This window comes from Pristiophorus japonicus, chromosome 6 (genome assembly GCF_044704955.1).
Source record: "Pristiophorus japonicus isolate sPriJap1 chromosome 6, sPriJap1.hap1, whole genome shotgun sequence".
Classification (NCBI taxonomy): domain Eukaryota; kingdom Metazoa; phylum Chordata; class Chondrichthyes; family Pristiophoridae; genus Pristiophorus; species Pristiophorus japonicus.
In genome coordinates this window covers 181536874-181549629 of record NC_091982.1, presented here as the reverse complement: position 1 = coordinate 181549629, position 12756 = coordinate 181536874, and the positions used below count along the sequence as shown (strand labels likewise).

Below are 12756 nucleotides of genomic sequence, written 5' to 3'. Positions count from 1 at the left end.
ACCGGAATAACTTCAAAGTAGATTTGGCCCTATGGCCTCAGTAAAATGGCCGTAAACTTTCAGTGGAGCAGGACTCAGGGTTGTTTCATACTTAAAAAACTTCAGGTTTATAATGGGCTGGAGCCACTTGATTAATGTTGATTTGACAGTATTCACTTCTTAAAGCATTAAATGCCTTGCTGTAGCAATCTCTATCAATTAGACTGAAACAGGCCTGAGCCAAGAAAAAGCCCCATTGGTGGAAAGCTTTGGGAACCATTAGCCCAAATTCACTTGTTCCTCCCTAGCATATAAAGGATTGTGAGCGTGTGAGAGAGCGTATAAGAGGATTATGAGTATGTGAGAGAGAGTACGAGAGGATTGCAAGCGTGTGAGAGTACGAGAGGATTGTGAGTATGTGAGAGTATGTGAGTGTGTGAGAGAGAATACAAGGATTGTAAGCGTGTGAGAGTACAAGAGGATTGTGAGCGTATGAAAGAGAGTATGTGAATGTGTGAGAGAGAGTACGAGGATTGTAAGCGTGTGAGAGTACGAGAGAGCGTGTGAGAGTATGAGAGGATTGTGAGCGTATGAGAGAGAGTATGTGAGTGTGTGAGAGAGAGTTTGTGAGCGTGTGAGAGAGAGTATGTGAGCGTGTGAGAGAGAGTGTGTGAGCGTGTGAGAGAGAGTATGTGAGCGTGTGAGAGAGAGTGTGTGAGTGTGTGAGAGAGAGTACGAGGGTTGTAAGCGTGTGAGAGTACGAGAGGATTGTAAGCGTGTGAGAGTACGAGAGGATTGTGAGCGTAAGAGAGAGAGTATGTGAGTGTGTGAGAGAGAGTACGAGGATTGTAAGCGTGTGAGAGTACGAGAGAGCGTGTGAGAGTACGAGAGGATTGTGAGCATATGAGAGAGAGTATGTGAGTGTGTGAGAGAGTATGTGAGTGTGTGAGAGAGAGTACGAGGATTGTAAGCGTATGAGAGTACGAGAGGATTGTAAGCGTGTGAGAGAAAATATGTGAGTGTGTGAGAGAGAGTATGTGAGCGTGTGAGAGAGAGTATGTGAGTGTGTGAGAGAGTACGAGGATTGTAAGCGTGTGAGAGTACGAGAGGATTGTGAGCGTGTGAAAGAGTACAAGAGGATTGTGAGTGTGAGAGAGAGTAGGAGAGGATTGTGAGCGCGTGAGAGAGTTTGAGGATTGTGTGCGAGAACTATGAGTGCGAGAATGTATACAAATGGATTAAATGTGAAAATTATAAGTGAGCACCTGCAAGAGGATTGCATGAGGTTGATGACTGTGTGAGGAATGAGTATGAGAGGATTATGGGTGTTTGAATATACAGTAGTAGGTTATAGCTTTCCTAAGTGTGCCCGATGAATGCACCAGATCAATTCATATTACGTGTAAACTTTTGCATTTTCTGGAGGTGCCTATCTTGAACCCCCTAAAATAACAATGACACCTTTATATCATCGACTGATAATACACAGAAGAATTCAGACATAAAAGTATATTTCTTCACAGAGAAATAAACGATTTCTGGACATGCTTTCATTACATGTGTGTTTCTTATCACCATTTATGCATTCAAAAATGGAATGGAAGTTTATAAAAAAAACCTTTATTAAAAATCAAATAAACTTGTTCAGATTATTGTGCGAAATGACCCCTGTTTTTTTTTACCTGAGCAAAGGCAATAAAGAGAAGTTGGTTGTGGGTATATTTTAGGCCAGGAAGGGGATGTTCAGGACCATGATCTCGAATCCATTTCTGATAAGCCTGGAATATAGGTAAGATGGCTGTTGGCTATGGATTATTGCATATTTCAAAAGTTCCATTTGTATGAAGATACGCTACAAATTCACTTACATAGTATGCAAGTTTAAGTCCTCCCATATCAGCAATGTTTTCTCCAAGTGTAAGTTGGCCATTGACCTGTAGAGGGAGACCAATAGTAGCAAAGTAAATTATAGAATATATACTCTGATGTAAAATTACTCCCTTTAAAATCTGATAGATTTCCCACAAATGGTCACATATTTTCTGAAAATCACAATCTGTGCTCAATTTTCCCAAGTAATTTGCGCTGTTTTTTTTGAGCAGGTTGCTCTTTTTGGCCGAAGTTGAAAAACCACAGTTTCCCCAATCAATTTGCACCAATGTAACTCAGTTAGTTACGATTTTTTTAAGTCCGTTTTTTTTCAGCCAAAGGGGGCATAACCAGCCATCTACGCCACTTCTCGCCATTTAGGGAAGTTTGGCCAGCTGAGAGTTACTCCAGTTCTGATTAGGCCAGCGTATGTGGCCTCTCCAGAATTCCTGTGCTGGCTTTGGAGGGGACTGCATTGACATCTGTGCCCAGGTCTTGTAGCCCACTAGCATTGGGCTTGGGTGCAGTTGGGTTAATATTCTGCATGAGAGCACATTGAATTGTCCTAATTAAATCCTGAAAGCCTTGAGTTAGGGTAGTCTTCAGGCCATCTATGGAAGCAATTATTACCGCCACTCCAAAAGCAACAACTGCCTTAGAACCTCTTCTTGATTCTTGAGGCTGCATTAACCCCTTGGGTTGCAGATCTGTGCAATCTTGTTACCATAGACTTATTGCTTAAATACACTTCAAAGAAATTTGTATGATACATACTGTAAATATGCAGATTTGTTAGTCTTTTCAGTAATACAATCCCTTACAATCACTCATAACGGTTATTTGGGAGACTTAATACTTATTCCCAGTGTTGTATAAATATACTTTTATGCACACGTAAAGAATGAATTCCAATTTTCTTAATATGAAAATTTGAAGGATTTAATTAGTTTTCTGGGACCAAAAGAGATGCATCATAAATTTGGACTAATTCAGATTGAAAGGTGCATAAACATGCAATTTTAGTTCCCTAAGACAATTCATGTGCTTGTCTAATCCATGGTACTCTAATGGAAATGAATGATAGACTGAAGTACTAGTTAATATATTCTAATTCAGTTCCTAGAAAGTCGTCTTGTTGAAAGAAAGGATCGTGTGACCACCTGCTGGCTATATATCCACCTGGCCTAATAATCTAGTGGGAATGGGAGTGTAGTATTTGGCTTTATTCATTACACAGGCCCTTACGACTGGTGAAACCAAATTAAACATAGAAACATAGAAAATAGGTGCAGGAGTAGGCCATTCGGCCCTTCGAGCCTGTACCACCATTCAATGAGTTCATGGCTGAACATGCAACTTCAGTACCCCATTCCTGCTTTCTCGCCATACCCCTTGATCCCGCTAGTCGTAAGGACTACATCTAACTCATTTTTGAATATATTTAGTGAATTGGCCTCAACAACTTTCTGTGGTAGCGAATTCCACAGGTTCACCACTCTCTGGGTGAAGAAGTTTCTCCTCATCTCGGTCCTAAATGGCTTACCCCTTATCCTTAGACTGTGACCCCTGGTTCTGGACTTCCTCAACATTGGGAACATTCTTCTTGCATCTAACCTGTCTAAACCCGTCAGAATTTTAAACGTTTCTATGAGATCCCCTCTCATTCTTCTGAACTCCAGTGAATACAAGCCCAGTTGATCCAGCCTTTCTTGATATGTCAGTCCCGCCATCCCGGGAATCAGTCTGGTGAACCTTCGCTGCACTCCCTTAATAGTAAGAATGTCCTTCCTCAAGTTAGGAGACCAAAACTGTACACAATACTCCAGGTGTACCCCATTCCTGCTTTACATCCATACCCCTTGATCCCTTTCACCGTAAGGGCCACATCTAACTCCCTTTTGAATATATCTAATGAACTGGCCTCAACAACTTTGAGTTTTATTTATGCTACGAACCACACATATTAAGGGTTGGGTTTTCCTAGCCCCACACTGAAAGGATCGGGGAGGACATTTGGCCATTGCTTTGACCCCACCATGACTCTGGCTCAGTTTCCTGACACCGGAATCATTAGTTTGTCAGAACAGGCTTCAGTAGATTCCCATCAGCAAGCACAGAACACAGTACTTTAGCAGGAATGTGGCTGCGCCATCTGCAGAGGCAAGGGTGACATTAATGTGCCCTAGGAGCCAAAGAATGGAGTAGTTCAGTGAATAAAGATCCTCGGCCGACACCAATGCCTTCACCAGGAATGCAATTGGAGTAAAAGAGGCCACGTGGACTACTTCCCTCCAGTCTCACTGCTATCTCAGGCCTACTGCCATGATTTACCTGGTGGTCCCAAGGATCAGTGGGAACAGAAGGAGACAAGAGGTAAATGGGCCAGGTACCCAGGCCTTGTCCACCCTGCCACCATTTGCATGTGCCAGGTGAGGAAGGATCAATCAGCAGCAGTCGAGTGTGGGCTGGGGAAGGGAAATTGAGATCAAGCACCAAGGTGGTTAGGCCTCACCATCTAATTTCACCCCCTTTTCCGACACCATTCTGTCCAATTTGGGGTGGCATTGCGGAGGAAAATTCAGCCCAAAAAGATCAAATGATGATTATACTTATCGATAATTCTCTACAGCAGTTTCACCATTCAGATTTTAAGATCCTGCTCTAATATTCTGTTCAATGAGCCTGGGGGATGGTTTGCAAAATGGATCAAATGCAATCTCAAAAATGCTTTACTATCCCACTGTTGTTTTCTTTCACTCACGTCTTTACAACATTCTGACACACATTTTAAATAAGTTTTTGTCTTTCTTAGGATAACCTATATAGATGTATCAGGCTTAATAAATAAACGAGAACTCATAACTCACGAGTATTCAGAAGTAAGGGACATCGGAGAACTTACCCTTTGGTTGTAAACAGTAAAGTTTCCATATAGATTGACAATGCATAGTGCTCTCTTTATAAATTTATCATAGGATTCTTCTGTCCACCATTTTTTTAGATTGCCGTATTTATCATAATGACTCCCTGAAACAAAACAAGTATTGTGTCACATCTTTATAATGGCATTTTCACATGCAAATTTACATTGAATAGCAAGCATGTTTGTACTGGGACAAAACAACCATCCAACTCCTTCCACCATTTCAACTACCACCGAAGTATACTTTTCTGCTTCCATAAGAACATAAGAATATAAGAATTAGGAACAGGAGTAGGCCATCTAGCCCCTCGAGCCTGCTCCGCCTTTCAATAAGTTGTCGAGTTGCCGAGCTTCCTGAACTGTGGAAAACCCGGCCCGCAGGCCTTAAATCTAAAAGCCAGATAAAGTTTGAGGCACACAGCCTGATTATCATATTTAAATAAGTGACTGGCCTCTCGAGAACATGTTAATTGTCCACCCCCCAACCTGCCACCGTTAAAACCAGAAGTGGGTGCGTTCGAGGTGGGTTGAGGTCGGGTTTTAGATTGTTGAAATTTTAACCTACCCTCCCAGCCCCTCCCCTGCCTGCCGTGGGGGCTTAAAATGTTCCCACAATGTGGTTGGTGTTAGGATTTTCATGTCAATATAATGTGGACCTGTGACTCATACTGGTCATCTCAGTGTAAATTTATATAACTGAATATCTCTAAGGAACTTTTACATAAGAACATATGAACATAAGAATTAGGAACAGGAGTAGGCCATCTAGCCCCTCGAGCCTGCTCCGCCATTCAACAAGATCATGGCTGATCTGGCCGTGGACTCAGCTCCACTTACCCGCCCGCTCCCCGTAACTCTTCATTCCCTTATTGGTTAAAAATCTATCTATCTGTGACTTGAATACATTCAATGAGCTAGCCTCAACTGCTTCCTTGGGCAGAGAATTCCACAGATTCACAACCCTCTGGGAGAAGAAATTCCTTCTCAACTTGGTTTTAAATTGGCTCCCCTGTATTTTGAGACTGTGCCCCCTAGTTCTAGTCTCCCCGACCAGTGGAAACAACCTCTCTGCCTCTATCCTGTCTATCCCTTTCATTATTTTAAATGTTTCTATAAGATCACCCCTCATCCTTCTGAACTCCAACGAGTAAAGACCCAGTCTACTCAATCTATCATCATAAGGTAACCCCCTCATCTCCGGAATCAGCCTAGTGAATCGTCTCTGTACCCCCTCCAAAGCTAGTATATCCTTCCTTAAGTAAGGTGACCAAAACTGCATGCAGTACTCCAGGTGCGGCCTTACTAATACCCTATACAGTTGCAGCAGGACCTCCCTGCTTTTGTACTCCATCCCTCTTGCAATGAAGGCCAACATTCCATTCGCCTTCCTGATTACCTGCTGCACCTGCAAACTAACTTTTTGGGATTCATGTACAAGGACCCCCAGGTCCCTCTGCACCTCAGCATGTTGTAATTTCTCCCCATTCAAATAATATTCCCTTTTACTGTTTTTTTCCCCCAAGGTGGATGACCTCACATTTTCCGACATTGTATTCCATCTGCCAAACCTTAGCCCATTCGCTTAACCTATCTAAATCTCTTTGCAGCCTCTCTGTGTCCTCTACACAACCCGCTTTCCCACTAATCTTTGTGTCATCTGCAAATTTTGTTACACTACACTCTGTCCCCTCTTCCAGGTCATCTATGTATATTGTAAACAGTTGTGGTCCCAGCACCGATCCCTGTGGCACACCACTAACCATCAATTTCCAACCCGAAAAGGACCCATTTATCCCGACTCTCTGCTTTCTGTTCGCCAGCCAATTCTCTATCCATGCTAATACATTTCCTCTGACTCCGCGTACCTCTATCTTCTGCAGTAACCTTTTGTGTGGCACCTTATTGAATGCCTTTTGGAAATCTAAATACACCACATCCATCGGTACACCACTATCCACCATGCTCGTTATATCCTCAAAGAATTCCAGTAAATTAGTTAAACATGATTTCCCCTTCATGAAATTCCCTACTTAATAACTTAATAACTTATTCATAAACTAACAAAACCAACACACATTAAGCTGCGAGTGAGGGACTTAATCCATTGTAATTTGGGAATCAGTTATATTGCAACTGCGTTATTTTGTTTTTGTATATGACAATTCAATAAAGAATGAGATTAAGATGTAAGGCTATGTGACAGCTCTCATCATCATAGGTAGTCCCTCGGAATCGAGGAAGACTTGCTTCCACTCAGGTGACTGTACAGTCCAATACGGGAATTACATTCTCTGTCACAGGTGGGACAGACAGTGGTTGGAGGAAAGGGTGAGTGAGGAGTCTGGTTTGCCGCAAGCTCCTTCCTCTGCCTGCGCTTGTTTTCTGCATGCTCTTGGCAACGAGACTCGAGATGCTCAGCGCCCTCCCGGATGCTCTTCCTCCACTTAAGGTGGTCTTTGGCCAGGGACTCCCAGGTGTCGGTGGGGATGCTGCACTTTATAAAGGAGGCTTTGAGGGTGTTCTTTGAATGTTTCTTCTGCCCACCTTGGGCTCATTTGCCATGTAGGAGTTCTGAGTAGAGCGCTTGCTTTGGGAGTCTTGTGTTGGGCATGTGAACAATGTGGCCCGCCCAATGGAGTTGGTCGAGTGTGGTCAGTGCTTCGATGCTGGGGATGTTAGCCTGATCGAGAACGCTGATGTTGGTGCATCTGTCCTCCCAGGAGATTTGCAGGATCTTGCGGAGACATCGTTGGTGGTATTTTTCCAGTGATTTGAGATGTCTACTGTATATGGTCCACGTCTCTGAGCCATACAGGAGGGAGGGTATCACAACAGCCCTGTAGACCAATAAACCTGGTGCCAGATTTGAGGGCCTGATCTTCGAACACTCTCTTCCTCAGGTGGCCGAAGGCTGTGCTGGCGCACCTCGTCGATGATGTCTGTCCTTGCTGATAATAGGCTCTTGAGGAATGGAAAATGGTCCATGTTGTGGCGGGGTCAGGTTGATGGAGGACCTTTGTCTTATGGATGTTTAATGTAAGGCCCATGCTTTTGTATGCCTCGGTGAAGGTGTTGATGATGGCTTGGAGTTCGGCCTCTGAATGTGCTCTGACGCAAGTGTCGTCCGTGTACTGCAGTTCAATGACAGGATGGGATGGCCTTGGATCTGGCCTGGGGCCGACGAAGGTTGAACAGGTTCCAACTGGTTCTACAGTTTAGTTCCACTCCAGTGGGGAGCTTGTTAAGTGTGAGGTGGAGCATTACAGCGAGGAAGATCGAGAAGAGGGTTGGCACAATGACGCAGCCCTGCTTGACCCCGGTCTGGACAGCTGTAACATAACTTTTACTCCTTTGTATTCCAGCCCCCTTGAGATAAAGGCTAACTTTTCAATAGCCTCAAATTATATTTTGTACCTGTCCACTAGCTTTTAGTGATTTCTGTAAACGCTCTCTGCTCATTCACAGTTCCTAGCATTCTTAGGTCCAACATGGATGACCTCACACTTTCCCAAATTGAATTCCATCTGCCATTCACTTAATCTATGAATGTCCTTTTGCAACTTTCTGCTTCCATCTACACTATTTACTTGTCACCTAACTAATTGCAATCAGCAAACTTAAAAAGACTGCTTTCTATTCCTTTATCCAAGTAATTTAGAAATATTCCCTATCCAAGCCTCCAATTCCATGTGCTCTTATTTTGTTAGCAATCTTTTATGAGGAACCTTGTCAAATGCCTTCTGGAAGTCCATATAAATATCATCCATAAACACTCCCTTATCTACCACATTTGTTATTTCCTCAAAAAACTTACAGTTTTCCAATCCAAGGGGACATTTCCTGAATCAAGAGAGTTTCAGAAGATCATGACTAATACATTAACAGTTTCCTCACCTACTTCCTTTAATACCCTGGGGTGGAAACCATCGGTCTTGGATATTTGTCTATTGTTAATCTCATTAGCTTCTCCAGTACCATTTAAAAAAAATTATATTGAATTTAGTTAGTTCCTTCCCTTGATTTCTTTTCAATTTTCCTGTCTCTCTGGCACTTTATCATTATCCTCCACTGTGAAGACCAATGCTAATTAAACATTTTATTCACCATTAATGTTTTTTGTGTGCATGTAAATGTTTTTATCTCATTATAAATCTCCAGGAATTCATCTGCAGTTACAAGCACATTCACACTAATCTTGTCCATCCATCGGAATATGACTGATTGTAGTGATGGATTTAATGGCAGGCTGCAGCTTAGAATTGCTGCCCAGTATATTACAATGGAAATGGAAATGTTTGATCCAGTTTTATGGCGCACAAAAAGAGAAAGTCTCAGATGCTATCTGAGAGTAAAACATACCCCAGTCATCATAACCATGTGTCAATTCATGTCCTATAATAGTTCCGATACCTCCATAATTCAGGGACCTGTCAACAGATATTTTGACATGAGGCAGTTTAAAAAGTAGTATCCATGGTCATGAAGATTAATGTTATCAGGACATGTCATTAATATGGAATACTTACTGAGGAAATTCAGGATCATAAAGTGGAGGCTGCAGGATCCCAGCTGGAAATACTGAGAAGGTGAATACAAAAAATACCAAACACATTTTTAACTGCAACAATATTTTTGCTTCTTGACAACGATGGTATTTGTTCATTTATATGTCTATCACTAGAAAACAAATTGATTTCTACATTTTCTACAAATCTGTAGGTGTACACTCAGAGGTACGCAAGGGTAAACTGTGCTTCCAGCGTGCAGCTGAGCTTGAAGGGAGAGTAGGTCAGAGAACTAGGAATATGAAGTTGTTGCTCTATTTCTGACCTATGCTGGATTCTCTGCTGGGAGCACGGAATCTTTGAAGTATAAACATTAATTGATCAGCAAAAAAGCTGTTTTATATTTCTAATAATAATGATAATTTAGGTCCGTGAGATTGAGGCAATGTTTGCATTGGCTAGAGTCCAGTTATAATATAGAGGAAGCCTTATAAAGGTAAAAATAAAACAGATAATAAATTATTTCAATTAAAAAAACAACACTCATTATTCTATTCTTAACTGAACAAGATACCACTGAAATTCACGCATAAAAAAATGCAATTTTTCATTTGTAAATCTTGACACATTAACAGAAGTAAACTTGAGTTTTATCTGTATAACAGCAACCTAGTAAACAGCAATCAACACAGCTTTGGCTCAGTTGACAGCACCGTCGCCTGAGTCAGAAGGTCGTGGGAAGTACAAAAATCTAGGCTGACGCTCCAGTGCAGTGCTGAGGGAGTGCCGTCTTCCAGATGAGACATTAAACCGAGGCCCCATCTGCTCTCTTGGGTGGACATAAAAGATCCTATAGCACTATTTTGAAGAAGAGCAGGGGAGTTATCCCGGTGTCCTAGCCAATATTTATCCCTCAATCAACATCACTAAAACAGATTGTCTGGTCACTGTCACATTGCTGTTTGTGGGAGCTTGCTATGCGCAAATTACAACACTTCAAAAAGTACTTCATTGGCTGTAAAGCACTTTAGGACATCTGGTGGTTGTGAAAGGCTGTATAAATGCAAATCTTTCTTCCTTTAGATAGGGAAAATCCTGCCTGACCAACCTCCTTAATTTCTTTGAGGAAGTGATAACCCAGGTCGACTGTGGTAAATCCGATGATGTTTGTAATTCAGCTTTCATAAGGCATTTGATAATTCGATATAAAAGTTGCAAATTAAGCTTAAAGATGCAGGGATTCAAGGAAATGTCAGGGTGTGGGGAAATACTGAGTAGGGTGCCTAATTTTTCTTATTTACATCAATGAAATGCCTTAAATGGGAACAATGCCCTTTTAAATGTGGTGTGAGATGTTGTGTGGAGGAATTGTTCCTCAGTAATTCCTGCATGTGAAGGGTTTAAGTTAATGAAAAGTTTGGTTTCACAAAGGTATAAGTAGGATTTACATTCAAAAAATGGCAAAAATAATTAAATCGTCTATCTCGTGAAGCAATAAAAATACATGTGCAGCACAACTATAAATCGTGGCTTACAAATCTAGTAGAAAAGGAGACTTTACTCATAATCAGTACAATGAAATATTGATCTATATTTACTCACCCATTTGGTTTTGTGTAGACAAGTAATAAGCATTTAGAGTTTGAGGAGGAAGTAGCCATCTGTAAACAGATGTTTTGGATTACGAATTTAATCACAGTTCTGCTCAAAATTATTTCAGTGACATTATAACTTTGAACAATGAATACAACACAGACATTTTACAATTGTTAAATGTACAAATCAGGAACCTAAGTAAAGCATTTGGTTTGCATTCAGTGCTTCCCTGCAGTAACACAGCGAAGATTGGTGGGATTCATATACCCTGTATCAGTAGCCCTGCACTCCAGGGCACTAATGCATAGCACCACCACACTACCAATATTGTGGCTTTTATAATGTAGGGTTTGTTGCAAAAAGTAAAAGAGTACAATACTCACGAGGTCTTGTCCACTTCTTGGCGTATTTTCTTTACTGAGAGTTTGATATTATACATTATACTGTTAAGCACATTTTTAAAATATGTCTTCTCATTCACTTCGAACTATAACAGAAGAAAATTTAAGAAATGCAATTTCATTAGGGCTGAAATATTATATTTTAATTTCAAAGGGGCACTTTTTAATCTCTAACAAGCCAGAAATTCTTGATGCAACAACTCCCATATTGTCAGGATACAAAAAATAGGAGACTTACTAGTCACTGTGATCTTTTCAATAAACTTGAAGTGCTTAAACTGAGTGATTTGTACAAGAAGCTCCAATATGTAGATTGCACTATTAATCGCTTCAAAAATAGTTTTTGTTGGATAATTGTGATGGACGCAGTCTGGTACCATATTAGATAATGCTATTGCTCCGGTAATCGTCTACTAATACAGTTTTTTTTGTGAGACAACAATGCCCTTTTGAAACTGACAGTACTTGCAAAATAAAGTTATAAACCTTAGAAAAAAGTTATTATCCCATATACAGAGGTGATGATCATAAAATGATACATCTATCTGTTCATCATACCACATTGTGTGGGCAACCAGTGCTAAACTGCAATCATTAACTACTCAGTGAACATTAGGAAATAGTACCCATACACGTTCTGATGAAATTGCTTCTGTGCAAATTTTGAGAGCAAATGAGCCTTCTCTATGCTTTATCTACCTGCGCTCATGCTTCCAAGGTTTTATACGGGTGAAATTTAACTTGGTGGGGCTCAAAATGGGGCGTAGCAGATCAGTCGCTCGTTACACACCCTGCCTGATCTTTCTTTCCACTAAAGTCAATGGAAAGGAAAATTAGATGGGGTGTATAACAGGTGATCTATCAGCTACTACCCATTTTGCAACCCCACCAAAGTTGAATTTCACCCCCTTTGAACTCTGGGTCTCTCTGTTCATCCACACCATTTAGCATCTTTCCATTGAGTGTATACTCCCATTCATTGATTTCTCTCCAAAAATGTATTATGTTGCACTAAATTACATTAAATTACACCTGCCACCTGTCCGGCCATTCTGCTAACCTGTCTATATCTCCCTTAAGTTTATTACAGTTCTTCTCAATGTTTGCAAAATCTTATACTCTTCTGTCATCAGAACGTTTTGAAATTGTGTTTCCGATACTCAAATCAAACTCATCTATAGAAACCAAGAATAAAAGTGCATCCAATCCTTCTCCAGTCTGAGAAATACCCATATTCCTAACTCACTGTTTCTTGTCTGTCAACGAACTTTCTATCCATGTTTCCACAATTCCTCTTGGACAAGATCATAGAATCATAGAATGAAAGAACTCAGAAGGAGGTCAATCAATCCATCGTGATTGTGCTGGCTCTTTGAAAGAGCTATCCAATTAATCTATTCCCCTGCCCTTGCCCCATAGCCCTATTTTTCACCTTCATGTAATTATCCAATTCCATTTTTGAAGTTATTATTGAATCTGCTTC

The 12756-nt window shown here is 41.0% G+C and overlaps 1 protein-coding gene across 1 annotated transcript in view; it reads right to left on the bottom strand.

The window, feature by feature from the left end:
- LOC139265316 (endothelin-converting enzyme-like 1) overlaps positions 1–12756 on the bottom strand; it is a 103919-nt gene that overhangs the window by 23814 nt on the left and 67349 nt on the right. Inside the window, exons 10-16 of the mRNA XM_070882284.1 lie at positions 11256–11359; positions 10879–10937; positions 9298–9349; positions 9131–9198; positions 4751–4875; positions 1848–1913; positions 1662–1757 (exon numbers count right to left, since the gene is read on the bottom strand). Coding sequence (XP_070738385.1) covers positions 1662–1757; positions 1848–1913; positions 4751–4875; positions 9131–9198; positions 9298–9349; positions 10879–10937; positions 11256–11359 — 570 coding nt within the window. The remainder of the gene's footprint in view (positions 1–1661; positions 1758–1847; positions 1914–4750; positions 4876–9130; positions 9199–9297; positions 9350–10878; positions 10938–11255; positions 11360–12756) is intronic.